Source organism: Oncorhynchus gorbuscha, linkage group LG09 (assembly GCF_021184085.1).
Source record: "Oncorhynchus gorbuscha isolate QuinsamMale2020 ecotype Even-year linkage group LG09, OgorEven_v1.0, whole genome shotgun sequence".
Lineage (NCBI taxonomy): Eukaryota > Metazoa > Chordata > Actinopteri > Salmoniformes > Salmonidae > Oncorhynchus > Oncorhynchus gorbuscha.
In genome coordinates this window covers 70,193,191-70,220,978 of record NC_060181.1, presented here as the reverse complement: position 1 = coordinate 70,220,978, position 27,788 = coordinate 70,193,191, and the positions used below count along the sequence as shown (strand labels likewise).

General features: G+C 42.1%; 1 protein-coding gene across 2 annotated transcripts in view; it reads right to left on the bottom strand.

Moving 5' to 3' along the window:
- Nucleotides 1–4,374: 4,374 nt before the first annotated feature.
- Nucleotides 4,375–27,788, bottom strand: part of abca12 (ATP-binding cassette, sub-family A (ABC1), member 12) — a 96,614-nt gene continuing 73,200 nt past the window's right edge. For both annotated transcript variants that reach the window (XM_046363291.1, XM_046363293.1), the window contains exons 65-82: nucleotides 25,889–25,982; nucleotides 25,624–25,751; nucleotides 25,006–25,093; nucleotides 24,117–24,225; nucleotides 22,733–22,787; nucleotides 19,895–20,072; nucleotides 19,435–19,550; nucleotides 16,558–16,717; nucleotides 16,000–16,253; nucleotides 15,353–15,557; nucleotides 15,032–15,141; nucleotides 13,339–13,489; nucleotides 9,869–10,003; nucleotides 9,129–9,232; nucleotides 8,349–8,441; nucleotides 6,337–6,442; nucleotides 5,778–5,915; nucleotides 4,375–5,326 (exon numbers count right to left, since the gene is read on the bottom strand). In XM_046363291.1, coding sequence (XP_046219247.1) covers nucleotides 5,210–5,326; nucleotides 5,778–5,915; nucleotides 6,337–6,442; nucleotides 8,349–8,441; nucleotides 9,129–9,232; nucleotides 9,869–10,003; nucleotides 13,339–13,489; nucleotides 15,032–15,141; nucleotides 15,353–15,557; nucleotides 16,000–16,253; nucleotides 16,558–16,717; nucleotides 19,435–19,550; nucleotides 19,895–20,072; nucleotides 22,733–22,787; nucleotides 24,117–24,225; nucleotides 25,006–25,093; nucleotides 25,624–25,751; nucleotides 25,889–25,982 — 2,341 coding nt within the window. In that variant the 3' untranslated portion in view covers nucleotides 4,375–5,209. The remainder of the gene's footprint in view (nucleotides 5,327–5,777; nucleotides 5,916–6,336; nucleotides 6,443–8,348; nucleotides 8,442–9,128; nucleotides 9,233–9,868; nucleotides 10,004–13,338; nucleotides 13,490–15,031; nucleotides 15,142–15,352; nucleotides 15,558–15,999; nucleotides 16,254–16,557; nucleotides 16,718–19,434; nucleotides 19,551–19,894; nucleotides 20,073–22,732; nucleotides 22,788–24,116; nucleotides 24,226–25,005; nucleotides 25,094–25,623; nucleotides 25,752–25,888; nucleotides 25,983–27,788) is intronic.

Below are 27,788 nucleotides of genomic sequence, written 5' to 3'. Positions count from 1 at the left end.
TTGAGTGACCAGTGTAATTTCTCACTAAAAGAAGGGCATGTCATTGGTAGCCATTCCTGCTGTACCTAAAAGAACAAGCACACAACACAGGATGTTTAAAGGAAATATTTATACGTGTGAGTAATTAGCTAAGTAACATTTACAAATGTGTGAGTCATGATTAATAAATAAATGCCTTTTAAATGTTTTATTATGGAGTGTTACCCTAGGAGGTTGCTGGGACCAGTGTGGTGCTCTGGTCTCAGTGATGCTAGGCTTAGTGGCACAGACATCTCAGCTGCGTAGTGGACGTAGGGCAGAAAACAGAGAGACACTGACACATGTACAGTTGAAGACAATTCCAGACGTGTAATCAGAGTAAAAATTCCCTGTCTTAGGTCAGTCAGGATCACCACTTTGTTTTAAGAATGTGAACTATCAGAATAATAGTAGAGAGAATGATATATTTAAGCTTTTATTTATTTCATCACATTCCCAGTGGGTCAGAAGTTATACACTCAATTAGTATTTGGTAGCATTGCCTCCACATAATTTTCCTACCTCATCATGCCATCTATTTTGTGAATTGCACCAGTCCCTCCTGCAGAAAAGCAGCCCCACGACATAATGCTCCCAACCCCGTGCTTCACAGTTGGGATGTTGTCTTTGGCTTGCAAGCCTCCCCCTTTTTAATAAAAACGTAACAATGGTCATTATGGCCAAACAGTTCTATTTTTGATTCATCAGACCAGAGGACATTTCTCCAAAAAAGTACGATATTTGTCCCCATGTGCAGTTGCAAACCGAAGTCTGTCTTTTTTATGGTGGTTTTGGATTAGTGGCTTCTTCCTTGCTGAGCGGCCTTTCAGGTTATGTCGATATAGGAATCGTTTTACTGTGGATATTGTAAGGGGTGCGTAACTGGTGGCAGTGAAGTCAGACGCAGGAGAGCAGAACTAGGTAATTGCCGGAGCAGTTTAATATCAAAACCAAAGGCATAAAGAAAATACAAACATGGGTACAAAACCCAACGCACATCAGTAACTATGTGCACAAGCACTTACAACAAACAATACCACACAAAGACATGGGAAGGAACAGAGGGTTAAATACACAACATTTAATGAGGGAACAGAGAACCAGGTGTGTAGGAAAACAAGACAAAACAAATGGAAAATTAAATGTGGATGGCTAGAAGACAGGTGACGCCGACCGCCGAACACAACCCGAACAAGGAGAGGAACCGACTTTGGTGGAAGTCGTGACAGATATAGATAATTCTGTACCTGTTTCCTCCAGCATCTTTAGAAAGTCCTTTGCTGTTGTTCTGGGATTGATTTCCACTTTTTGCACCAAAGTACGTTCATCTCTAGGTGACAGAACACGTCTCCTTCCTGAGCGGTACGACGGCTGTGTGGTCCCATGGTGTTTATACTTGCGTACTATTGTTTGTACAGATTAACGTGGTACCTTCAGGTGTTTGGAAATTGCTCCCAAGGATGAACCAGACTTGTGGAAATCTACAATTTCTTTTTCTGAGGTCTTGGCTGATTTCTTTTGATTTTTCCATGATGTCAATCAAAGAGGCACTGAGTTTGAAGGTAGGCCATGAAATACATCCACAGGTACACCTCCAATTGACTCAAATGATGTCAATTAGCCTATCAGAAGCTTCTAAAGCCATGACATAATTTTTTGAATTTCCAAGCTGTTTAAAGGCACAGTAAACTTAGTGCATGTAAACTTCTACCCACTGGAATTGTGATACAGTGAATTATAAGTGAAATAATCTGTCTGTAAACTATTGTTGGAAAAATTACTTGTGTCATGCACAAAGTAGATGTCCTAACCGGCTTGTCAAAACTATAGTTTGATAGGGGGCAGCATTTTCACATTTGGATAAAAAGCGTGCCCAGAGTAAACTGTCTGCTTCTCAGGCCCAGTTGCTAATATATGCATATTATTAGTACATTTGGATAGAAAACACTCTGAAGTTTCTAAAACAGTTTGAATGATGTCTGTGATTATAACATAACTCATATGGCAGGCAAAAACCTGAGAAAAATCCAACCAGGAAGTGGGAAATCTGAGGTTTGTAGTTTTTCAACTCATTGCCTATCCAATATACAGTGTCTATGGGGTCATATTGTACTTCCTAAGGCTTCCACTAGATGTCAACAGTCTTTAGAACCTTGTTTGATGCTTCTACTGTGCAGGAGGGGGGAATGGGAGCTGAATGAGTCAGATGTCTGCCAAAGTGGCATGAGCTGATCACGCGCGCTCACGTGAGAGTTAGCTTGCGTTCCATTGCATTTATAAAGACAAATTAATTCTCCAGTTGGAACATTATTGAAGTTTTATGATAAAAACATCCTAAAGATTGATTCTATACTTCGTTTGACATGTTTCTACGAATATGACTTTTCTTCTGAACTTTCGCCTGGATGCCTCGTGAGTTTGGATTTGTGAACTGAACGCGCCAACAAAAGGAGGTATTTGGACATAAATGATGGGACTTTATTGAACAAATCAAACATTTATTGTGGAACTGGGATTCCTGGGAGTGCATTCTGATCAAGATCATCAAAGGTAAGTGAATATTTATAGCGTTATTTCTGACTTCTGTTGACTCCACAACATGGCGGATATCTGTATGGCTTGTTTTGTTGTCTGAGCGCTGTACTCAGATTATTGCATGGTTTGCTTTTTCTGTAAAGTTTTTTTGAAATCTGACACAGCGGTTGCATCAAGGAGAAGTATATCTCTAATTCTGTGCATAACACTTGTATCTTATATTAAAGTTTATGATGACTATTTCTGTAAATTGATGTGGCTCACTACAAATTCGCTGGATGTTTTCGAGGCACAACATTACTGAACAATAACGTGTCAATGTAAACTGAGATTTTTGGATATAAATATGAACTTTATCAAACAAAACATACATGTATTGTGTAACATGAAGTCCTATGAGTCCCATCTAATGAAGATCATCAAAGGTTAGTGATTAAGTTTATCTCTATTTCTGCTTTTTGTGACTCCTCTCTTTGGCTGGAAAAGGGCTGTGTGTGTTTATGTGACTAGGCTCTGACCTAACATAATCATATGTTGTGCTATCGCTGTAAAGACTTTTTAAAAATCGGACACGATGGGTAGATTAACAAGAAGTTAAGCTTTAATTTGGTGTATTGAACTTGTGAATGTATGAAAGTTACATATTTCAACAAAAAAATTTTTTTTTTGCATGCTGCCTTTTCAGCGGAATGTTGTCGAGGGGTTCTGCTAGCGGAACACCTAGCCATAAGAAGTGTCAATAAGAAATTTGTGGAGTGGTTGAAAAAATGAGTTTTAATGACTCCAACATAAGTGTATGTAAACTTCTGACTTCAACTGTACTGTCAGTTTGTTGATATTTATATTATATATTTAATAGTATTCAACCCTTACTGTTAATTATGATGATGTGAGCTACTGTGGTTGAAATGCCAGGGTTTCATTTTTGTCCTAGTCTGCCCCTGCATTTAGCAACTTTTCCCACTCTATTCTGCTGCAAAGAGAGTGGGAGAAGTGGGAGAAGCTGTATAACAGCAGAGGCGCACACACAGGCAGAGAAGCAAAAGGGGAGGGGATGTGAAGGGGGAAAAGGGGGGGGGATTATGTGGGGATCGCAGCGATGTGACGTCTAGTGACAAGTCAAGGAGCCAATTGCGGATCTCAATGAAAAATTGTTGGCAACACAGCATAGCCTGCCCCCATAGAAAGCAAATGTAGGCTAGGCCCATGCACGCCTGTAGACATGTTTGTTGTTTAGCCACAAAACAGACAAGTGCGCAACAATGGGGCGAAACAGATGAAGCTGGCTTAGATTGTTGACAACACACAAACCATATTTCCTCTCCAATGATTATTGAAAACATAAATACATTTGCACAATGAGCACTTGTCTCTCAAATACATTGTTACAGTTGTTAGTTCGCTAACGGATTTGAGCCATATTAGCATATACAGTGGGGAAAACAAGTATTTGATACACTGCCGATTTTGCATGTTTTCCTACTTACAAAGCATGTAGAGGTCTGTAATGTTTTATCATAGGTACACTTCAACTGTGAGAGACGGAATCTAAAACAAAAAATCCAGAAAATCACATTGTTTGATTTAAGTAATTAAAAACCTGCAAAATCGGCAGTGTATCAAATACATGTTCTGCCCACTGTACGTGACATAATTTATTATTCATAGCATGAATAGATAATGAATTATGATGAAGATGAAGGTAGCTAACAACAATCTTTAGGAGGGTCATTTTCTTGCACATGGTGAAATGCAATAGATAGGGCCTAATGGATAAAGTAATGTTTCATGACACACTGTTATAATAAGCAACACTGTGTGTGCTATCATATAATAGCTTTATTAAATGTAAAAAATAAGTTCAGTACTTTCATGTCCATGTGGATCTGTGCATTAGGAAGAAAGTGAACAATAAAATATTGAGATATGCCATTAGAGGAAGTGTTAAGGATGCCAAAAAGTTTGGTATTGATTTTTATAATATTGTCACCATAAGTATGAGAACCTCTGCAGATATACTAGGTAGTAGGCTACATTTAAAACATATATATATATATAATTCTAACCAATGGGCCAAATCAATAGCATTGAAACAACAAAAGATGTGAGTTTCACCAATGGAATACAGAGTGATAAAAGTGGAGAATGCTTGTCTCTCTAAGGTTACAACTATTGCTAAAGAGCAGTGACTCCACCACAGTACTCAGATTTGCAATGGTAATAACACGACAATACAATGTATTTGATCTTAAGGCACGATTTCCATTCATATATATTTTGTTCATGACAAGTAAACAGATAATTGCACTTTTGTTCATTGGTTATAACCTACAAGTGAGGAAGGAAGGCCATTACATTTTTGGGATTTTGACACTAGTGAAGAAACATGATAGAAGCATGTTCACATCTCTATGAATCTCATTACCTGATGAAACAAAAAGAGACACACCCTGTTCAATTTAACAGTCCAAAGTGGCAACAAAGTAACTTCATAAGTTATCCTTCATAAGGTATGAATTGCAGGTTGATTTTCATTTTACATTATTATTAAAACTTAGATCCGTTTATTAATTTCTATCTAGTGCGAATGTTGCTCTTCTTCCTTCACAGTATGTGTCTTCAAACAGATGCATTGTGAACAAGATGGCTGCCAAAGCTATGTCTCTGAAGCCGCGATGGATTCGAGGCTGATGCTGTCTGCTTCGGAATATTCGTCGCTGTGGATTGGGATAGTCTGGATGCCAACCTTCCCCATTGCAAAGTTGATGAAGACCTGGAGGGGAATGAATGATTCAACAGGATCAGTGACTGGGTTGGTTGTTCCGACTGCTTTACATACTTTTCACAGAGAGTTCTACATGGAACCCAAAATTATTCTACCTGGATCCAAAAAGGGGACAACCAAAGAACCCTTTTAGAACCTGTTTTTCTAAGAGTGTTGGTTGTACCCTCTGTCAGTCACTCTGAATAGGTTTCAAAACTTCTTTTTGCACCTTGATTTCTGAAGTGTGAAGACATAATGGCATTTTAAGTCTGTTAGGTCTCTCTCTCCCTCCAACAGACTCCCCCCCCTTGGTTTCTCTCTCTCTTTTTTTCTCTCATTCTCACACCCCATCACTCACTCTCTCCATCTGCCTTTCTCTCCATGTCCCTCTCTCTCCCTTCCACCCCACACCCTCCACCATCCTTCCCTCCCTCTTTCGGACCATCCCTCTCTTTCTCACCTCATCCAGGGTAGTCTGGCTGACAGAGAAGTGCTTGATCTGCATAGCGGCCTTGTTAGACTCCAGCTGGTCAAAGATGTCCGCCACACCTCCAGGTGCCACAGGCACATGATACTCCACCATGGAAGAGTGCTGGTCCTGGAAGGAGGAGACATTAGGGCACATCTCAAACAATCAGGTGCCACATGTCATAAACTGTGCTGTTCTACAGTACAAAGGCAAACCGCATGAACTACATTTTTTGTTACTGCTAAATCTGACTTCAAAGTATTTTTCTATCTTGACAGACAACCATTTCTGATCAACTGGCTTGTTCTTGTGTCAGGAAATTAAATACAACATTAATCAGATAATATACCTGACCGTAACAACAGATCAAAGATGTTTGACCAAATTCGTAGTTACTGCGTTTTGCCATTATAGTGCAGTGTGTGTGAATGTGCTTTGTGGGAATTTTATAGTAATGTATTTTATACTGGCACAAATCAGATTTCCCCTCTGGGGATCAGTACAGTTCATTCATTCAGTCCCCCAGACCAGACAGTCCCAGGTATCTTACCTTGAGGTACGTGCTGGGGAAGTGGCTCTGCATGAAATTGGTGATGACCTCCACGTCACAGGAAGACACAGCCAGGTACATCTTCACCGTGAAGCCGCTGCCAAACCTGAGAGAAACACACATCATCCCGAAGAAATGTTGACTATTTTATTACCAATCAGAGTTATTGTCTATTGTTCTACGACTTCAGAGAAGCAAATCTGACCATCACCCCTGGTTAGACAAAACCACGACTTGTCAGTGAAGAGCACCTTTTACCAGTCCTGTCTGGTCCAGTGATGATGGGTTTGTGCCCATAGGCGACGTTGTTACTGGTGATGTCTGGTGAGGACCTGCCTTACAACAGGCCTACAAGCCCTCAGTCCAGCCTCTGTTCATGAATTGTTTATGGTTCATTGAACAAGCATGGGAAACCGTGTTTAAACCCTTTACAATAAAGATCTGTGAAGTTCTGAAAAAGGGACGTTTCTTTTTTTGCTGAGTTTAGCTTTTGTTGTAGGACAGTGTGCAGCAGCTGCAGCAGGTGTTATTGAAGAGGATGTTGTTGCTAATGTGTTAGCTTCGCCCTTTTCAAGATTAACTTTCAACAAGAAGTTAAAGACGTCCTCCAGAGATTTTTGAACTTTTACTGTTGAAAATCTGTATCCAAATTATAAATACAGTAAAGTACATACACTAAAGGGTAAAACATATATATAGATATTGCTAAATAGTGTTTAGACACAACTGCAAACTTCAAGGAGTAGAGTATTCGAGCAGTTAGTCTGATGAGAATCTGTGATGTCAGAAATCTCTGAGCCTGTTGGTATCAGACCTCATGTTCTGATACCGTCTGCCCGGTGGTAAGGGAGTAAACAGCTTGTGGTTGGAGTGTGTGGGCTCCTTGATGATTCTTTTAGATAACTGGTTACTTTGTGTACTGAATGTGAAAAAAATGTTTTCAATGAGAAATAAGACTTGTACATTTTGATTGGGAAATGCTTAGCCTAATGGTTGGGTTTTTGTTTTATGATTGAGACCTACTGGCTTATTATGTCTGAGTGAATGTACTGCTTATTCTTTAACATCATGCTATGGTGTGACTGCTGTCTTTCTATCAGCCTTAGCAATGTCTTTAACAAAAAAGTACAGTCACTGTCCTTACAGCATCACCAGCCTGTCACACTCACATTCTTTGATATGTCACTGTTGTCGCTTTTAGTGATAGTATGATAGCGATAGCATTAGGCTACCATAGGTTGTGTAAGCAGTTAGGTTGTTGTTGCTAGTAGCATTATCCATGCTGGGGCTGTCTGTGTGAGTAGCATCCCGGAGCGTGGCTCAGCCTCGGGCCTGTTTGATTCAGTTGGGTGCATTAAGTGTTTCTGTTACTTCCTTGATTTTTGAGTTTGGTACAATGTGTTGGAAGATTTTTACCCCCACCAAAGGCCTAGGTCCAATAGTCACGGTTCAACACTAATATTTGTCTACAAGCTACAGCCTAGCATGCAGTTAGCCTGGTCCCAGATCTGTTTGAGTTGTCATTGTGCAGTAGTTGGCTATACAACACAAACAGATCTGGGAACAAACTAGCCTAGAGTACAGGAAACAAACGTCAGATCAGTCAGAGAACAATGGGAATAGCCTGGTCCTAGATCTGTTTGCACTGTCTTGCCAACTCCTATGGCCGTTTTCATGCCAAACAATGATCATATGAGTTGGCAGGGCAGCACAAGCAGATCTGGAACCAGGCTAGGTGTACGATACAGGGAATAAATGATGAGTCAGAGAACAATAGGAATATGTGGATCCCAAATCTCCTTTGGCTGTTGTAATGCCAAACAATTACTGTTATAGGAGTTTGCAAGGCAACACAAAACAACCTGCAACCAGCCCAGCATAGGCTCTGGTACAGAGAACAACAGATCAGTGAGAAAACAATAGGAGGAGAGCAGCAGAGGACCAGAGGTGACTAATGACTAGCTGAGAGCGGATGAGAGAGGAAGGAGAGGGAAGGACGAGAGGCCACTGACCTGTTCTTGATGTGCTGCAGGGAGCCCAGACACCTGAACTGACCCTTCACCATGATGGCCAGACGGGTGCAAAGAGCCTCGCACTCCTCCATACTGGAACACACACAAACACAGTAGAAGTTATAGGGGGAAAATGAACCATTATCTATCAGAATATACAACATATACTACAACAAGCACACGCACATTTGAGTTTAGTTGACCATTTTAAAACACACATAAAAAACACATAAAATCATTGAGGATGAGACATGGAAGTCAGAGACGTATTTCCATTGTTGTCCTTATGATGGGAGATTAATTATTATTATTAGAAACTGGGTGGTTCAAACCCTGAACGCCGATTGGCTGAAAGCTGTGGTATATCAGACCATATACCACAGGTATGACAAAACATGCATTTTTACTTTTCTAATTACAATGGTAACCAGTTTATAATAGCAATATGTCACCTCGGGGGTTTGTGATATATGACAAATATACCACAGCTAAGGGTTGTATCCAGGAACTCTGCATTGTGTCGTGCATAAGAACAGCCCTTTGCTGTGGTATATTGACCATATACCACACCCCCCGGGCCTTACTGCTTAATTATATAACTCATACAGTATACTGCGTAGCGTCACAGAAACCCAGTACCTTCCCTAATTTTATGATCACTCAATATCTTTTTTAAAGAAACTTTCTAAAAAATGTTGTGTAAAAGACAGGCTACAGTACAGTATCTTTAAAAAAAAGGTCATGCGTTTGTAGAGGCGTTGGAGAGGTAGGGACGTTTACCTGTGAGAGGTGAGAACTACAGCACACTTCCCCTTGACTTCCTCTGAGATGATCTTCCACAGGTGACGTTTGGAGCGAGGGTCCATACCTGAGGTAGGCTCGTCCTGAGGGACAGAGGAAAAGAGGAGAGAGGTGAGTTCAAGTGAGATGGAATAGGGAGGAGTGAATGCCTGTTGCTTGACCCGTGTAGTGGTCAAACTTGACTTATGTAAAGGTGAGGTAAGACACTGATGTCTGTCTGAAGATGTCCTAATATGGACACCATATACTGTATAGGACTGAGATAAGGCTTTCACCGGAGGAGCAGCAGCAATATGTTTGCTTCAGTATGAGGCCTAAGCCACGTGAAATATGGGTGCTGAGGGTGCTGCAGCACCCACTGAAATAAAAAAATATGAATAAAAAATGTAATAAACACATTTCTGAGGATTTCCTAAAATGGACACCATACAGGGATGAGATGAGTATCTGCAACATTGTGCTAGCAGTAGGTATGATGATGTCACACTGTTAATTTGACAGATTGATGAATGGGTGTTGCTCTCGGATGGGTCCTCAGACTGCTCACCAGCAGCCTTATCTGTGTGTGTGTGTGTGTGTGTGTGTGTGTGTGTGTGTGTGTGTGTGTGTGTGTGTGTGTGTGTGTGTGTGTGTGTGTGTGTGTGTGTGTGTGTGTGTGTGTGTGTGTGTGTGTGTGTGTGTGTGTGTGTGTGTGTGTGTGTGTGTGTACATGTCCTCACCAGCAGCAGTATATTTGGGTGTCCTATGAGTGCCAGGGCAGTGGAGAGCTTCCTACGGGTTCCACAGCTGTAACTGTCACTGATGGTGTGTCTATGGTACCCCAGCTCCAGCTTCTTCAGTAGGTAATTGACCACCTGGGAGGGAAAAAGGACAAGAGAAACCAGTTTGGGTTAAAAAAAGAAAAAGTCCAGTTACGTATATACCTATTATGGAGGAAAGAAGAATACACACTTTATTTTCCATTTTGTGAGAAACTGAAATTTTTCTAAAGATGATTTTGGGTTAAAAACAGAGACCAGTTATGTACTGTAAAACTTCAAATGCAATCTCAAATAGCCTCCTGTCCTTTTTTTGCAAGCTGAGCATGAGCACACATTTCAGCAAATAAATGTTTCAAATAAACCTGTGCCTAAATTAATTGTTTAGGAGTGAACTTCAGTGAGTACTGTAAATATTGTGCAAAAGAAGATAAAGGAAAGCAACATCATGGCCATGGATGACACAGCAGTGTGGTTGGACATGGACGGCTCAGCTACGTGGGATACAAGGCTCAACGAGTCAGAGAATGAAGCTTAAGTGCAAAATCGGGGGGTGTATGATAGGCAGCCTAGTCTTTGCAAGTCTGATCTGCAATTGATTTGTTATTATAATGTTTATACTGGCCATATTGGTCACAATTAACAGTGTGGTATTCTTTTGAACATTTTATTGAGAAAAACCTATGTGCATTGAGGAAATAAATGCCTGGCTCAAATAGAAGCCTCTTTCTACTAAGCACTGGTTGTTTTCAGTGATTGAAGCAAATAAACTCCTGGGCTATTACTTGAAGACTTACAGATATACTGTAAACCTATTATGGAGAAATGTTAAGAAGAATAGGATACTTTACTTTTTGGTTAGAAATGTAAACGTGTCTTCTGCCTAGTTAAAGAGACCATTTTGGGTTAAAAAGCAGTTAAATACCTATTACCCAGATGAATATCTAGTTTGAATTTTCCGCCGTGCATATTTAATGACATTTGGCAATCAAGGGTGGGTTTGGTTGTTTTGTGTGCTATATTACCTGTCTTCTCTACCTATGTACATTTGCAAGCTTAAACCAGTCTGAGGAAGAACATAGTCTGCTTGCAATTTATCAATTTAAACCAAAAAAGCTATAAGCTCGAGTTGACAAATAAGCAATTGACATTGACTGAGAGCAACAACATATTGAATTGTCTATGTGTGCATCAAAGACATTAACAACAGTATACTAGACTTTTTGTTGCATTTAAAATAATCCATATTACATGCACCATAAAAACCCTAGACAGTGGAGCTGCTCTAAATGCAACTGTTTTATATTCATTCTACACTAAGGCTCCTTTACAGCAATCTTAAGCATGAGCTATTTTCCCATAGGTCGACAACATTTACACATGATTGTCTTTTGTATTCCTGGTTAATAGTCCTGAGCAAAGATATAGAACGCCTCCACACTCTTTAGGTCCTGCAATATCTCTCTGGTCCGCCCCAGGTATACTTCGATTAACATTGTATAATAAACAGCTTTATAACATATGTGTTCCGTGGATAAAGACACAACATCAAACAAATGTGAATTTTGAATAATTATCTAGCTAAAACGTTGATAAGAAAATATCTAACAGTTAGTTCAAAAGTATGTTCGGTCTCCTAGATTGTACTAACAGTAAGTGTACTAACATTTAGTTTAAAAGTGAGATTTTATTCTCTCTTCAGGTGGCCTTTAAAACCGAGCTATAATATAATGTTTCCCCTAAATAAATAGTGGCTAAACCATGTAAATATGAAACAACCCCATTAAGGCATTAGGCCTTGGTCTAATTACCTCAAGTTATGACTGTCTGATGAAGAGCATTACAGAGGAGGGAGGCTATATATAAACCAACCTTTCCCTGTGAATTATCTTTTAAGACTATAACCACTGTTGTTATGGTCATTAAAGCCATTGTTGTCTCTCTCTTTCCCTCCCTCCCCCCTCTACCTATTTGTGTGAATTACCTAAGACTAGCAGCCACTGTTGTTGTGGACATTAAAGCCATTTTTGTCATCACCCTGAACGGAACAGAGAATGGTAACGACAGCAGTAATGGCCAGAGCCCTTGTAAGGCTCTGGTATAATGGAGATTATTGTGTGTCATCCGCATCATTTCTGGGTCTGATTGGCTGTTTGTATCTATTGGTGACATCATTGAGGTTGTCAGAGCCTATCAGTGTAATGGGGCTGATGTGTCCAAAATGAAAGGATGGAGAGGGAGGAGGGGAGAGGAGATGGAGGTTAAGCGAGCAAGAGCGTGGGGAGGAAGGGGAGAGAGAGGGTGGTAGAGAGAGCCCTTGATAGATGCTAGACATCCTCGAAAAACCCACACAGTCAAAGGATGCTAGCTTTCTGCCTTTGTAAGCAGATCTGGGTCATCATGTATATGTATTATTATCTGTAAATATGATTCAGTTTCTTTGAAAATGCTTTGAATGTGCTCACATGTGACTTGTAGCCTCTTGTGACATGTCAGATAGAAAAAAAATAATCTAAAATCTCATTATCTTTGACTGTTCTCCGTGCAGACTTCATCAGTATTGCAGCGAGAGGGAAAACATCAGAAACACTCACTCTCCATAATAATCCTTGGAGAATGAATGCATAGATTGATTACCTTTCTGAGTGATGAATTAGGTGGAGCAGTGCCTGCGGTGAACTGTCAAACATGATCCTCTCATCATAGCATGATCTCTCTGCTAGGAAGAAAAATCCATCTGGATCCATTGATACATCCACTACAGTCTGCCTTAATTGGAAAACAGAGGTAACCAAGCTCAGCTCTGTCGAAACTACATTCAACTTTATACCAGCCCGGTGTACTGTATCTTTAAGGGTTCTTCACTAGGTTTCTCGGTCTTACTCATAGTGAGTGTGCCAACATTTAGTACTACAATAGCTAGTGATGGAACTTTTATCCTTTCTGATTCTAAAGTCGATCTGTTGATGTTGTTCTCTGTGTTTTGATGGACAGCAAAGGACAAAAGGAGTACAGTGTCAAGCTAGATGTCAATCTTAACTTTTTTTATTTTGTTATTCTGTTATGTTGATGTTCTCCATGCTTTGATGAGAGCAAAGTAGGAAGGAGTACCTCAGTACCTAGCTAGATTTCAATATTTTATTTTCAGATTCTGAAGTTCTTCTGTTGATGTTGCTCTCCGTGCTTTGATGTAAAGCAAAGAAGAAAGGAGTACAGTACCTAGCTAGATATGGATCTTTTATTTTTAGATTTTAACGTCGTTCTGCAATGGTTCTCTGTGCTTTGGTGAAAGATAAGTGTATTGTTGTGGGTGTAAGGGAGGGCCATATCTCAATGGGGAGAAACACAGTTACCCAGATCCTAGGTGACATAATCCACCCTCTACACGGTCACAAAGAAAACAGTCCTCTATGGACTGTGAGAGGTCTTACCCGGTCTATCTCGCTCTTGGAGATGCCTCGGATGCGGGCATAGAAGTACATGTGCTCCTCCCCTGTCAGCAGGTCATCCAGAGCGTCCACTTGGGGACAGTAGCCAATGTTGATGCCCTCGTTACGGCAGTCAATGATGTCAATCATCCTCCTGAAAGCACGTACGCAGATAGAATGTAAGAGGTTAAAAGGTTCCTATGCTCTCAGGATATGGTTCTGAATAATACAGGCAGGCGACATGAAAAAAGTATACTTCACTTTTTTTAAATTATCTCACAAGAGCATAATTGCAGGGGATAATCAAATGGATCATGTGCTCAAATCCATTAATGAATGGATATTTGTAAAATACAGTGCATTCAGGAAAGTATTCAGTGGCGATTACAGCCTTGTGTCTTCTTGGGTATGATGCGACAAGCTTGGCACACCTGTATTAGGGAAGTTTCTCCAATTCTTCTCTGCAGATCCTCTCAAGCTCTGTCAGGTTAGATGGGGCACATCGCTGCACAGCTATTTCCAGGTCTCTCTAGAGATGTTCATTCAGGTTCAAGTCTGGGCTCTGGCTGGGCCACTCAAGGACATTCAGAGACTTGTCCCCGAAGCCACTCCTGCGCTGTCTTGGCTGTGTGCTTAGGATCATTGTCCTGTTGGAAGGTGAAACTTCACCTCAGTATGAGGTCCTGAGCTCTCTGGAGCAGGTTTTCATCAAGAATCTCTCTGTACTTTTCTCCGTTCATTTTTCCCTCAATCCTGACTAGTCTTCCATTCCCTGCCTCTGAAAAACATCCCCACAGCATGAAGCTGCCACCACCATGCTTCACCATAGGGATGGTGCCAGGTTTCCTCCATATGTGACGCTTGGTATTCAGGCCAAGTAGTTCCATCTTGGTTTCATCAGACCAGATCATCTTTTTTCTCATGGTCTGAGAGTCCTTTAGGTGCCCTTTGGCAAACTCCAAACGGGCTGTCATATGCCTTTTATTGAGGAGTATCTTCCGTCTGGCCACTCTACCGTAAAGGCCTGATTGGTGGAGTGCTTTAGAGATGGTTGTCCTTCTGGAAGGATCTTCCATCGCCACAGAGGAACTCTGGAGCTCTGTCAGAGTGACCATAGGGTTCTTGGTCACCTCCCTGACCAAGGCCCTTCTCCCCAATTGCTCAGTTTGTCCGGCGGCCAGGTCAAGGAAGATTCTTGGTCGTTCCAAACTTCTTCCATTTAACAGTGATGGGGCCACTGTGTTCTTGGGAACCTTCAATGCTGCAGAAATGCTTTGGTACCCTTCCTCAGATCTGTGCCTCGACACAATCCTATCTCGGAGCTCTACGGACAACTGCTTTGACCTCATGGCTTGGTTTTTGCTCTGACATGCACTGTCAACTGTGGAACCTTATATAAACAAGTATGTGCCTTTCCAAATCATGTCCAACCAATTGAATTTACCACAGGTAGACTCCAATCAAGTTGTAGAACCATCTCAAGGATGCCAGACCCACTGGCTCCAGGTCATCTATAAGTCTATGCTAGGTTTTTGCTTTGTCATTATAGGGTATTGTGTGTAGGTTGGTGAGTAAAAACAATTATTTCATACATTTTAGAATAAGCCTGTAACGTAACAAAATGTGGCAAGAGTGAAACGTTCTGAATACTTTCTGAGTGCACTGTATTGTAACACATATTACACCATAGCCTTACCCATCCCAGTCCTTGATCTGTGCTGTCCCTTCAGTAGGGCTGATGTCTCCAGTCAGCATCTTAAAAGTGGTGGTCTTCCCTGCACCATTCACCCCCAGTAGACCAAAGCACTGCACAGCACAACCACACAACCACACTCATGTGAAGGACCAAAACAGCCGCTGTACCAAACTCAGAACGAGACTTAATTTAGACTCATCTTCAAAGACTTAACTTAAGACTTGGACTTGCCTAAAGTGACCTATTGGCAAATCTTATAGTGACTTCATAAACTTTGTAAAGTATGTGATTGCTGCAGAATCAGATGAAGCCTGAGGTTACCTCCCCAGCAGGAATGCCCACAGACAGCCTCTTGACGGCCTGGACCTTCTTGGCCAGGTGATGGTAAACCTTGGTCAGCTGGTTGACCTGCAGCAGGTCAGTAACAGCCGCTCCACTGGTCACACGTTGGCACTCTGCCACAACATCCTCATCCTCGTCCTGGCTACCTGTCTGAGGCACTGCCTTCTTGGGGAAGATCAGGTTCCTATGGAGGAGAGGGATGGAGGGATGAGGAAGGGATAAATACACATTTTTTTTATTGTCACATACAACGGATAGGTGCAATTAAATGTTTTACAGGGTCAGCCATAGTAGTACCGTGCCCCTGGAGCAAATTAGGGTTAAGTGGCTTGCTCGAAGAGGGAGAAAGGGAGAAAGAATGTGAGAAAAGATGCATATGAGGGTAACAGTAACAGAAGAACTCAGCAACATATGGGGACCAGGAATTTACGCTCTTCCACCATTGACCCTCTAGCCTGATAATGACTCATATGTTCGTTGCCATGCCATAGGAGTTGGTAAGACAGCAAAAACAGATCTGGGACCAGTTTAATTGTGCCCTACATGTCCACCATGCCTCCCACATCCATATATCATCATTGCCCATTCCAATCTGCTATAGTTCTCTATCACCACAGCAGACTCACCTGAGTTTACGTATGAGCCACTTGTTGAGCAGCAGACGCAGGGTGAAGCCAATGAAGCCTTGGAGGAAGAGGGAGACGAACATCCAGCCCAGCATGTCCATGGCGAAGGGGTTCTTATAGGCATCCACTCCATATACACTGAGGATCTGAACCTGCATATCAACCCTGGCCAGCTCCATCAGGCCATTCCCAAAACTAAACTGGGGGAAGATCAGGAACACATAGGACAGGATGCTGTACACCTCGTGTATCCTCTGTGGAGAGAGAGAAAGAGAAGCAGAAATAGATAGGGAGAGAGAGAGAAGGGGTGCTCAGTCCATGGGATGTCAACTAGGTAAACAAAGAATGAGTTAAATGATTTAACAATATTGACAGGAAGTTCAAAACCCCTCCAATGCTTTATCAAACCTAAAGAGTAATGGACTCAGAAACCCCTTCGATATAAAAAGGCAATCAGAACAAACGTCTGAACTACATATCTTGTCAGGGAAACATCTTTTCAACATGGCTCCAGTTATAAAATGTCTCCTTCAGTCATCTCTACATTGTGCTGCTCACTTCATCATTCTCATTGAGCTGTCCCAGGAAGAAGACGACGGAGGTGGAGATGATGGTGTTGGTGCTGATGAAGAGGTTGATGCACACATAGCTGATGAAGGCCATCTCTGCATCCTTAAAGACCCCTGACAGCAGGTACATCCACGGGAATGTGGCAAACCTGAAAACCAGATGACAACATGACACTTGTCAGTCTTTACATTATAACATGTTGTTTAATTTTACATTTACATTTAAGTCATTTAGCAGACGCTCTTATCCAGAGCGACTTACAAATTGGTGCATTCACCTTATGACATCCAGTGGAACAGTCACTTTACAATAGTGCATCTAAAACTTAAGGGGGGGGGGGGGGGGTAATGTTCAATGCATGAGACATTTAGTCTCTCTGATGACAGACTGTTAAACATAGCAAGCTAGCACATGTGATATTTGGTTCTGGGTTATGATATGATTACAACTTTCAGCCTTTCACTTGCAACTAATCTCTCGTGAAAGACTCTGTGGAGGTGGTGCTTGATGTGAAGGCAGGGATTTTTACCAGAACATGTGGGTGGTTCTGTAGTGGGGAGCAGCTGAATCTGATGTTTGCACTAGCTCAGACTTCAACACTTTTGCCCCCACAACTAGATGGAATAGAGCTAGCGCACGTACATTTTTATTTTCTGGGTTCTGAGATTCACTTGCAACTGATGATGAATGCATGATTTGCTTAATCTCATTGTAATTGACTCAGTGGAATGACTATATGAAACAAGAGACCAAGCCAGAGAACTTTGAAAAATAAAGAAAAAAATCAAAGAAACTTTAACTCCATTTTCAAGGAGAGTAAACACTTAAACCACAAAAGCTAAAAGAGAAGAAGATAAATGAGTTCCTTTATATATTCCCCGATGGTGAGGCCCTATCCTCTCTCTTACTCTAAATGATCTGCCTTTTTCTTTTGATTGGGGTGCCTGGGTCAAGGGAGAGTGTGTGCAGAGGGAAGTGAGTGGAAGAAAGGAGAGGGGGAGAGAGAAATAGAGGGGGGGGTGAGTGAGAGAGATGAGAGGGTGGAGGAGGAGACCGTGGGGCAGTCAGACTGACTAAATAGGAGAGACCATCTGCTCCAAGCCAAGCTGCCACACAGAAGCAGAGAAACCAGTCCAGAGTATGTACAGTGGGGAGAACAAGTATTTGATACACTGCCGATTTAGCAGGTTTTCCTCATTACAAAGCATGTAGAGGTCTGTAATTTTTATCATAGGTACACTTCAACTGTGAGATTTGAAATCTAAAACAAAAATCCAGAAAATCACATTGTATGATTTTTAAGTAAGTAATTTGCATGACATAAGTATTTGATACATCAGAAAAGCAGAACTTAATATTTGGTACAGAAACTGTTGTTTGCAATTACAGATACCATACGTTTCCTGTAGTTCTTGAACAGGTTTGCACACACTGCAGCAGGGATTTTGGCCCACTCCTCCATACAGACCTTCTCCAGATCCTTCACGTTTCGGGGCTGTCGCTGGGAAATACGGACTTTCAGCTCCCACCAAAGATGTTCTATTGGTTGGGATGGTGTTCTTGGGGTTGTACTCATCCTTCTTCCTCCAAACACGGTAAGTGGAGTTTAGACCAAAAAGCTCTATTTTTGTCACATCAGACCACATGACCTTCTCCCATTCCTCCTCATTGACCAGGTCCTACCGTGTAGTTCTGGGCTGATCCCTCACCTTCCTCATGATCATTGATGCCCCACGAGGTGAGATCTTGCATGGAGCCCCAGACCGAGGGTGATTGACCGTCATCTTGAGCTTCTTCCATTTTCTAATAATTGCGCCACAAGTTGTTGCCTTCTCACCAAGCTGCTTGCCTATTGTCCTGTAGCCCATCCCAGCCTTGTGCAGGTCTACAATGTTAACCCTGATGTCCTTACACAGCTCTATGGTCTTGGCCATTGTGGAGAGGTTGGAGTCTGTTTTATTGTGTGTGTGGACAGGTGTCTTTTATACAGGTAACGAGTTTAAACAGGTGCAGTTAATACAGGTAATGAGTGGAGAACAGGAGGGATTCTTAAAGAAAAACTAACAGGTCTGTAAGAGCCGGAATTCTTACTGGTTGGTAGGTGATCAAATACTTATGTCATGCAATAAAATGCAAATTAATTACTTAAATATCATACAATTTGATTTTCCTGGATTACTGGATTACAGACCTCTACATGCTTTGTAAGTAGGAAAACCTGCAAAATCGGCAGTGTATCAAATACTTGTTCTCCCCACTGTATAAGCAGACAGACGGGCAGACAGACAGGCTGCTGTGAAAGAGGAATCACACTGAAGTAGGCTCTGAATTGATGGAATTCTGCTTCACATTCTACCTTGCGTGAAATAGACTGGGGTCTTAAGAAGACATGTTCAGTAGCAAGCAGCCACCCATCACTTAGTGACAAGAAATGGTTTCATCCTTTGATGAAACCTCCCCACCTGCTTGAGTTGATAGTACTGGGGAGCTACTGTGTATATGGTACTCAAGGAAAGGAAGGTGTGATCTTCCAGCAACTGAGATCCTTCACCTCTGACATGGATAAGGGAACCTGTACTGTGTGTGCAGTCACTATGGTGATACCCATTCACCCAAAGTGTGTGCGTGTGTGTCTGCATGTGTTTGTCCGTCAATCTATGTGTGTGTGTGTGTGTGTGTGTGTGTGTGTGTGTGTGTGTGTGTGTGTGTGTGTGTGTGTGTGTGTGTGTGTGTGTGTGTGTGTGTGTGTGTGTGTGTGTGTGTGTGTGTGTGTGTGTGTGTGTGTGTGTGTGTGTGTGTGTGTGTGTGTGTGTGTGTGTGTGTGTGTGTGTGTGTGTGTGTGTGTGTGTGTACGTGTGTACTTACCCAAACATGACCAGCAGCAGACTCACAGCAGCAAGGTTCTGCCTGTCAGTAAAGGCTGGGAGCTGAAAGGCTGCCATCATGGCAATTGAGAGAGCGACTGGGATCATGTATAAGGCCTGGAGAAACAGGAACGCTTAACACACCGTAGTACACTGGTCGCTTAAATACATCACATACATCAAACTGTAGAATCACTGGCAACTGCCTCTTTCAATAGTGGAAATCAATCAAGTTCATACCAGTCATATTCATTTAACAGCTAAACATCATATTCTTGTAGTCTACAATCCCAAAACAAATAAAGAAAAGGTGTGGGCCGTAATGCCGTCATTGACTGTATGAAGGAAGTGCAGGATGAGCAACATTAAGAATCTCCTGGCTAGCATTTTTGGACAATGCAGCAATGCTAGTGGAAATGTATTGTATCAGTTAACCGTGCATGGTGTTGACATAGTCCTACCATGTCGTAGAAGAAGTTGATAGCCCAGTAGAAGGGTTCTCCTATCCCAGAGATGTGCTGCAGTGTCTTGGAGCCGCTGTGGTGTTCCTGGACCTCGTAGATCGCGAAACTAGCAGTCATAATGGAGTAGCCAGTCAGGGCACACATAGCCACCAGGATATGGACCAGACCTTGCACTCTGGGGAGATGGAGAGAGGGGGAGAGGGAGAGAAAGAGAGAAAGAGAAGAGAAAAAGAGAGAGAGAGGTCACTAAGCTGGGGGATCACACAGCCAAGTGTCCTCTTATAGCCAGAAGAGGATGGAGAACTGCTGATGTAAAAAGGGCTTTATAAATGCATTTGATTGATTGATTGATCACCAGAGCCAAGTGTCCTATGTTAATTAGTCCTCATATGAACTGTCCTGTGCTTATTTTACAGGCCTGAAAACATTGTTAGTAGGTTTCCATGCCAGCTGAGCCAGTAATTCATTTGAAGGGTTCATTGGAGAAACTCACAACAAACAAGATTTCATTAATAATAAACGGGTCTCTCGTGAAGAGAGATGTTCCAACTCCAGCAGTGACAAGATAATAGCCACAAAGAAGAAATTACTGTTTTACCAACACCACCTGCCAGAGCTCTCCTACAATTTATGAGTCGAACCAGCTGCTTCCTGCTATTGAGACGTCTATGTGATAAAGATATTTTAAGAGGCATTGTTGAGAAGCGTCATTGTTGTCAGATTCATAGCAACTGGCTGGAGCTCTTTAAGATATTACCTACTGTGTCGTTGTCTTTGATGCCTCCCCATTCAAATTCACTCAGCTAGATTCATGCCTCCCCTTTACTTGTTTTGTTTTTGATCGAGCTACCCTACATGATTGGTGTTCTGCCTCCCTCTTCATTTCATTTTGGCTAGGCTGCAGGAGGCAGGAGGACCACAGACAGAGGACCATGGACAAAGAGAATATGTTGGACGAGGATAGCTGGAAAATGAAAGACAATCACTGGCAGAGGAACAAAGAGACAGGCTGTAGTGTGTCCTGTAACCAGAAGCAAAGTCTTATTATCAGTATGACCAACAGGCCATCCCGAACCCCACTAAGGCAGATGCATGAACACCATAGTCAGGACGAGACATCATTTGGGGTCATCTTAAACACGAGTTAGGCCAAAAATGATATTAGACACCACAAATTTTAGCTCGTGATTTTTGATTTGTCATCTGAAGGAAAAGTTCAGATTTAAGTTAAAAGAAATACAGCAGTTGAGACTCAACTCAACAGATCTTTGATACTAATGAATGTCTTAAGGGAACCCCTTGATCAAAGCAGTGACCTTCTCCCTCAGAACAAAATGACAGGCTTTGGGCTAAAGTTGGACCAGTGTGTGTGTGTGTGTGTGTGTGTGTGTGTGTGTGTGTGTGTGTGTGTGTGTGTGTGTGTGTGTGTGTGTGTGTGTGTGTGTGTGTGTGTGTGTGTGTGTGTGTGTGTGTGTGTGTGTGTGTGTGTTTAGTCGGGGGGACTGCCACACTGTATAGCCTAGTCAATTAGGTCAATTAGTAACTGTAGACAACAAATATCAGCTATTAATTGTGATTTTTCATCTGATGGAAGAGCAAACGTTAAGAGGTCAAAAAACCTCAAGAGATCTTTGATAATGATGATGAAAGTATTGGGGAACATCTGTCTGAAAGCAGGGTTCTGTCCTCTGCTCTGTCAAGTCCTCTTAGTCTGAAAAAAACAAAGCTAACCCAGGTTGTGGGTGGGAGAATACTGTCGCGATGCATAGCCAACAACTGAGAAGAGCAATCCCAGGTCCCTAAAATAGCCTGCAGTCAGTGTTAAAAACAGCCACGGTCGGAGAAGTGGGAAGCTCTGTGAATTAATCAAACTCTGCACCACCCTAAATAGTAAATACACATAGTCCCAAATTGCACCCTATTCCATACAAAGTGCAATATTTTTGACCAGAGCCCTATGGACCCTTTTCAAAAGTATTGTACTATATAGGGAATAGGGTGCCATTTTGCACACATACACATTATATTGGGCCTGCTGACTGTCCCTGATCAATAATGCCAGCTCAGGAAAATCCATTCATCAAATCAGATATGGGTAAATACAGCAAGTCAGATTACATTAGGACTTTAATTTAAATGTCAGGGTTAGTCTCCATATAATCCTTGTTATCTCAGTCTAGCACTAGACTGGTTTCCTTTTGGAGATATCAACACATTGTCACGCCCTGACCTGAGTATTCTTTGTTTTCTTTATTGTTTTGGTTAGGTCAGGGTGTGACATGGTTGATGTATGTGTTTTTGTACTGTCTATGGGTTTTGTAGGTTTAAGGGGTTGTTTACCATCTAGGTGTTTTATATGTCTATGGTTGCCTAGATTGGTTCTCAATTAGAGGCAGGTGTTTATCGTTGTCTCTGATTGGGAACCATATTTAAGCAGCCATCTTCTTGGGGTGTTTTGTGGGTTATTGTCTATGTCTAGTTGCCTGTGTCTGCACGTTTGTAGTATAGCGTCACGTTTATTTAGTGTCCGTCTTCATTAAAATATATCATGTATTCAATTCACGCTGCGCCTTGGTCTTCTCACTACGACGACCGTGACACACAGGCTAATGATAGTAATAAACATTGAAGTATATTTAGGTATGTCAGGCAGACACTGGATCATCAGGCTTTGGCTCGCCAACCAAAAGAATTGAAACAATCTCACGAGGACCAATGAAAGGCATGGTAACTCCGTTTAGCGAAAAGCAGCATACTTTGTAGAGTGAACCAAGAGCCAGAAAGAGAGAGAAAGAGAGAGAAGAAGACAAGGGAGTGTGTGTACTGTGTCCTTACATGGCATCTTCTTCTTGTACTTCACCAGGATAGGGATGACTGGACACAGAGATGGCTGTATAGACACAAAAACAGACAATCAATTTAGCCACATTCATAAGATAAAACCATGTCACTGCACAGATATACTGAACCAAGGATAAAACAAATGAGTCAGCCAGAGTAGCGCTAGACACAATCCCTAGATTTCTCCTCCCTCTCATCCCTCTCCTTCCTCTCCTCCTCCTCCTTCTTCCTCTCCTCCCTCTCCTTCCTCCTCCTTGGCCTGTGTGAGTCTACAGATTACATTTGAATGATTGCATTCCTTCCTCCCCTCCTCCTCTACCCTCCCCTCGGCTCGCTTATTGACTGGGCAGACAGTATATTTCAGGTGGTGCTGAAATAAGGTTGAAACGCCAGTCTGCCTGCCTCAGTCCCTGAGTACACCTCTCAACACTCCCTGATTGGTATTCAGCCTGCATAGTGATTGTAGACTGAGGAGAACACACTACTGCCCCCTGGCTCTAAACAATGGAACTGACCTTACTATGACCCAACTGTGAACACTTTCGTGCATGGATTTAACAATGGTGGAAACCCTTCAGTCAACGTTTACACAATCCACTGCTTTTAAATCTATGGCAGGAAGTGTGCAAATGCATACTTCTGGAAAAGGGTGCCAAATTGAGCCATTCAGCCTATAGAATCCAAAAGGGGTCTCTCAAAACTATTTTCAGAGGGTGTGTGTGTGTTTTATTATTATCATTTGTATTTTTTATTGAATCTTTATATAACTAGGCAAGTCAGTTAAGAACAAATTCTTATTTACAATGACGGCCTACACCGACCAAACCGGAACGATGCTGGGCCAATTGTGCGCCGCCCTATGGGACTCTCAATCACAGCCGGTTGTGATACAGCCTGTGTGTGTGTGTGTGTGTGTGTGTGTGTGTGTGTGTGTGTGTGTGTGTGTGTGTGTGTGTGTGTGTGTGTGTGTGTGTGTGTGTGTGTGTGTGTGTGTGTGTGTGTGTGTGTGTGTGTGTGTGTGTGTGTGTGTGTGTGTGTGTGTGTGTGTGTGCCTAAATCCCTTTCAGCAGATTAGCTTGGTTTTAAAACTTGGCTCTGATACATACAATTGGATTTGAAAGTGAAAGTGATTCCAGGTAGTGTGGCTGAACATTGTGAACCCCCTGAGAAGCTTGCTTCAACACACCAAGTTTTTAATACTGTTTATCAAATTACAATTGTTATGCTATCCCTAGAGCTGGTGCATCACAATTATTCAAGGTGCATTTCCAAGCTCTGATTTGATGAATTAGCGGCGCGTGAAACGGGCTCCTGGTGTCTTTAGAGATAAAGCTGCTGTTGTTTTCTTTCACAAAAATAGGCTTCTTGCGCTGCTCACCATAATTCTGTGGGTCCTTGCCGGCTGGAAGGTTGGTACGTAGGATGAAGTTGTTGAGGCTGTTTAGGTATGCAGGCATGGTATGGTGACCCTCAGGGTTGTACCAGACCTAGAAGACAAGAAAACACACACACATGTGCACACATGCACGCACACACACACACACACACACACACACACACACACACACACACACACACACACACACACACACACACACACACACACACACACACACACACACACACACACACACACACACACACACACACACACACACAAGTTCAAGTTCAAGTAAAACTTAAAGTTTGAAGACACACATTCATGAATATCTCGGGATTGCAGCACATGCTTCTCAACATTTCTACTTCTAATTATCTTATCTCTAATAATACACTTATCTTGAGAAGGTGTCTAAGTCTAAATCGCTAGCATCATTATCCCTCAGGGGCCATTTCAGATTCAGCCAAAACATAATTGATGCGAGTAGCGACATTTGATGGTGTACTAATCCCGTTCCATCTTGGTACAGTGCTTAGTGCTTCTGTATCATAACGGCTCCAATTAGGAAATCATGGCTAATTTAACCACTATACATCACAACAAGATAGCCTGGTCCTAGATCTGTATGTGCTGTATAGCCAACTGCTACAGTCATTATCAAGCCAAGCAAGACAGCACAAACAGATCTGGGAACAGGCAACCAACAAGAGATATACTAGGACAGAAGAGCAGTTAAGAGGGTTTTCTTGGTGGGGTAAGGACAGGGTTTTATATTCTGTACATAACAGCAGGAGACTGATATAGGTACAGAAGGGTAGCTACACTATAGTAACCCATAAACATATATTCATACATATTCAGTGTTTATATATATATATATAGTTACCTTGGAGAGCGTTCGGTTTGCGGGCACCTCCAAGAGGTCCATCTGGAGACTAGTTGGGAGTGGCTCCCCGAAATCAAAGCCACCATACCTATGATGATTTGTTCGTATATATAATTGATTATTATTTACATATTGTACATGTTTGCACACACACACACATACATGGCAGAGCTACACCACACGTTTAGATACATGCACCACTTAGTAAAGCCAGCTAATAAAGAATATGGAAAGAGGACAGTGGGGGGAGAGAGAAATAATAGCCTCCGTACCTATGATGAATTGTTCATATAGGTATCGGCTATTCATTAGAAATAAGTCATTACCCAATGTTGCTGTCTTTTTAACTCCGTGATCAAGGCATGAGACTCATTCCTGAATGAGACCAATAAAGTGAACTGAGCAGAACTGAGCTAGAAGAAGATGCATAGTTCAGGATATCAGATTCCCCAGCTCCATTCATTTACTATCCAGCCAGTGATCCTTTACATTTCATGTAATTGAAAACAGTTTTTTCCTATGATTTGTTATGATAGAGAGAGAGGGATATACACCATAGAGCATATCTAGAAACAGACACATTAGTGTATGCAGGTTGCATTGAAACATACTGCTTACCTGTTCCTGATGTAGTTGTTGGCTGTAGCCAGGAGATAGTTTTCAACCTTGATGCCAGTCAGGTTATAGACGATCTGGGAGGAGGGGTTCATCTTATGGGGAGGCTGGTATTGGTTATACTGACACACCTGGTTGGAGGAGCAGAAAGGAGAGTAGAGTGGGTGTAGGATACACACACGCAGGCAGGCAGACACACACACACACACACACACACAGAACATCTGCTGATTTTTACTGGTATGTCCTTTAATGAACTCTAACCCACCTGTTGATATTTGTTGCATTTGCAGGACTCAAACGGCACTGAACTGTTTCCTTTAGTTTCCCAGCTGGCAGACTTGGTGCTTCTGGTGCAGACCCTTCAAAAAGACAAAAGACATTCACAAGGTAAACCACAGGCCTGTTTTAAATGGTAAGATGCCTACAATGCATACATGTACTGATTCACAATGACACTAGCTAACCCACTCCATTTACACTTGTACATACACTCACACACATGCATAAACACCACCACAGCAACACACCAATACCAGTGTTCAATTCATATGGACAGTAAATCAGCATTTATTCTCGAGGTATAAACAGGCATGACATCACAGAGTGGTGGAGAGATATAATCAGTAGTCAGGAAGTGCCATGGCACTCAGCACTCTCCAGTGATTGTCCACAGGGCATCTCTATCTCTCACACACACACACACACACACACACACACACACACACACACACACACACACACACACACACACACACACACACACACACACACACACACACACACACACACACACACACACACACACACACACACACACACACACACACACACACACACACACCCTGCTGCCTAGCTGCAAGTCTAGCTAAATGTCTTCTTTTTTTTGGCCGACAATTTTATAGTGCCTCTGAGGTCTGGTTCATGAGTGCCAACATTGATTTGAGTGCCTGCGAGGGGAAATCTATCCTATAAACACAGAGTGTTTATGGAATACCAATGATTCCTCAAACACACACACGTTCAGACACACACGCACCCACACATCAGTGGAGGCTCCCCAGAGGAAGAAGGGGACGACCACCCTCCTCAGTGAATTTCATAATCTTTTAAAAAACATTTAAAAAGTTATCATTTTTAGATGAAACTATACCAAATATAATCACGTCACCAAATAATTGATTAAAACACACTGTTTTGCAATGAAGGTCTACAGTAGCCTCACAGCACTCTGTAGGGTAGCACCGTGGTGTAGCCAGAGGACAGCTAGCTTTCATCCTCCTCTAGGTTCATTGACTTCAGTACAAAACCTTGGAGGCTCATGGTTCTCACCCCTTTCCATAGACGTACACAGTAATTATGACAATTTCCAGTGGAGGTCCTCCAACCTATCAGAGCTCTTGCAGCATGAACTGACATGTTGTCCATCCAATCAAAGAGACTCGGAGAATGACTCTCGTACTGAAAGCTTAAGCTACAGCTAGCTAGCTGGACTAATTATTACAACCTATATCAACTAGATGCAGGCAAGAGTGTGCAAGGCAATATTGAATGTGTAACTGTCTGTCCATGTGTCACTGTCTGTCACCTCAAATTTTTATCTCGACTTGTGTACACCTACGTTGTAAACTTTCATTCATTGGCTAGGTTGTAGCAACCTCATGATGGGTATAGGGGAAATTAGAGTATCACGTAGCAGCCTAAACCTATCGATGTTATATTGAGCTGGGTGAATGGAATATGAATGACAGTCATCCAATATGCTGTAATAGAAATAAGGCCATGCTCATGAAAAAAGAAAAACCTCCTCCCTCATCTTAAACGGCACTGACCCCCACTGACCCACACACTCAAGCATGTCCAAATACACGCACACATACATACACACAGACGGCAAAGCAGAACTGCTCCAGGCGTTTAAAGACATGCCCCATGTAGTAATGCTGAAGTGTACAGAGTATGGCGAGAGGATAGTGGGGAGCGGGAGAAGTGGAACAAAGACAGATACTAAAAGGGAATAGATTGACCATGGCATATGAAGGAAAATAGGGTAAGAAGAGAATTCGGAAGTGCTAGATATAGACAAAGTAAGAGTGGCGGAGAGAAAGTAGCCAGACAAGTAAGAGATCTATCTTCAACACAGTGATTATGTAGAAGTTGGTCAGGTA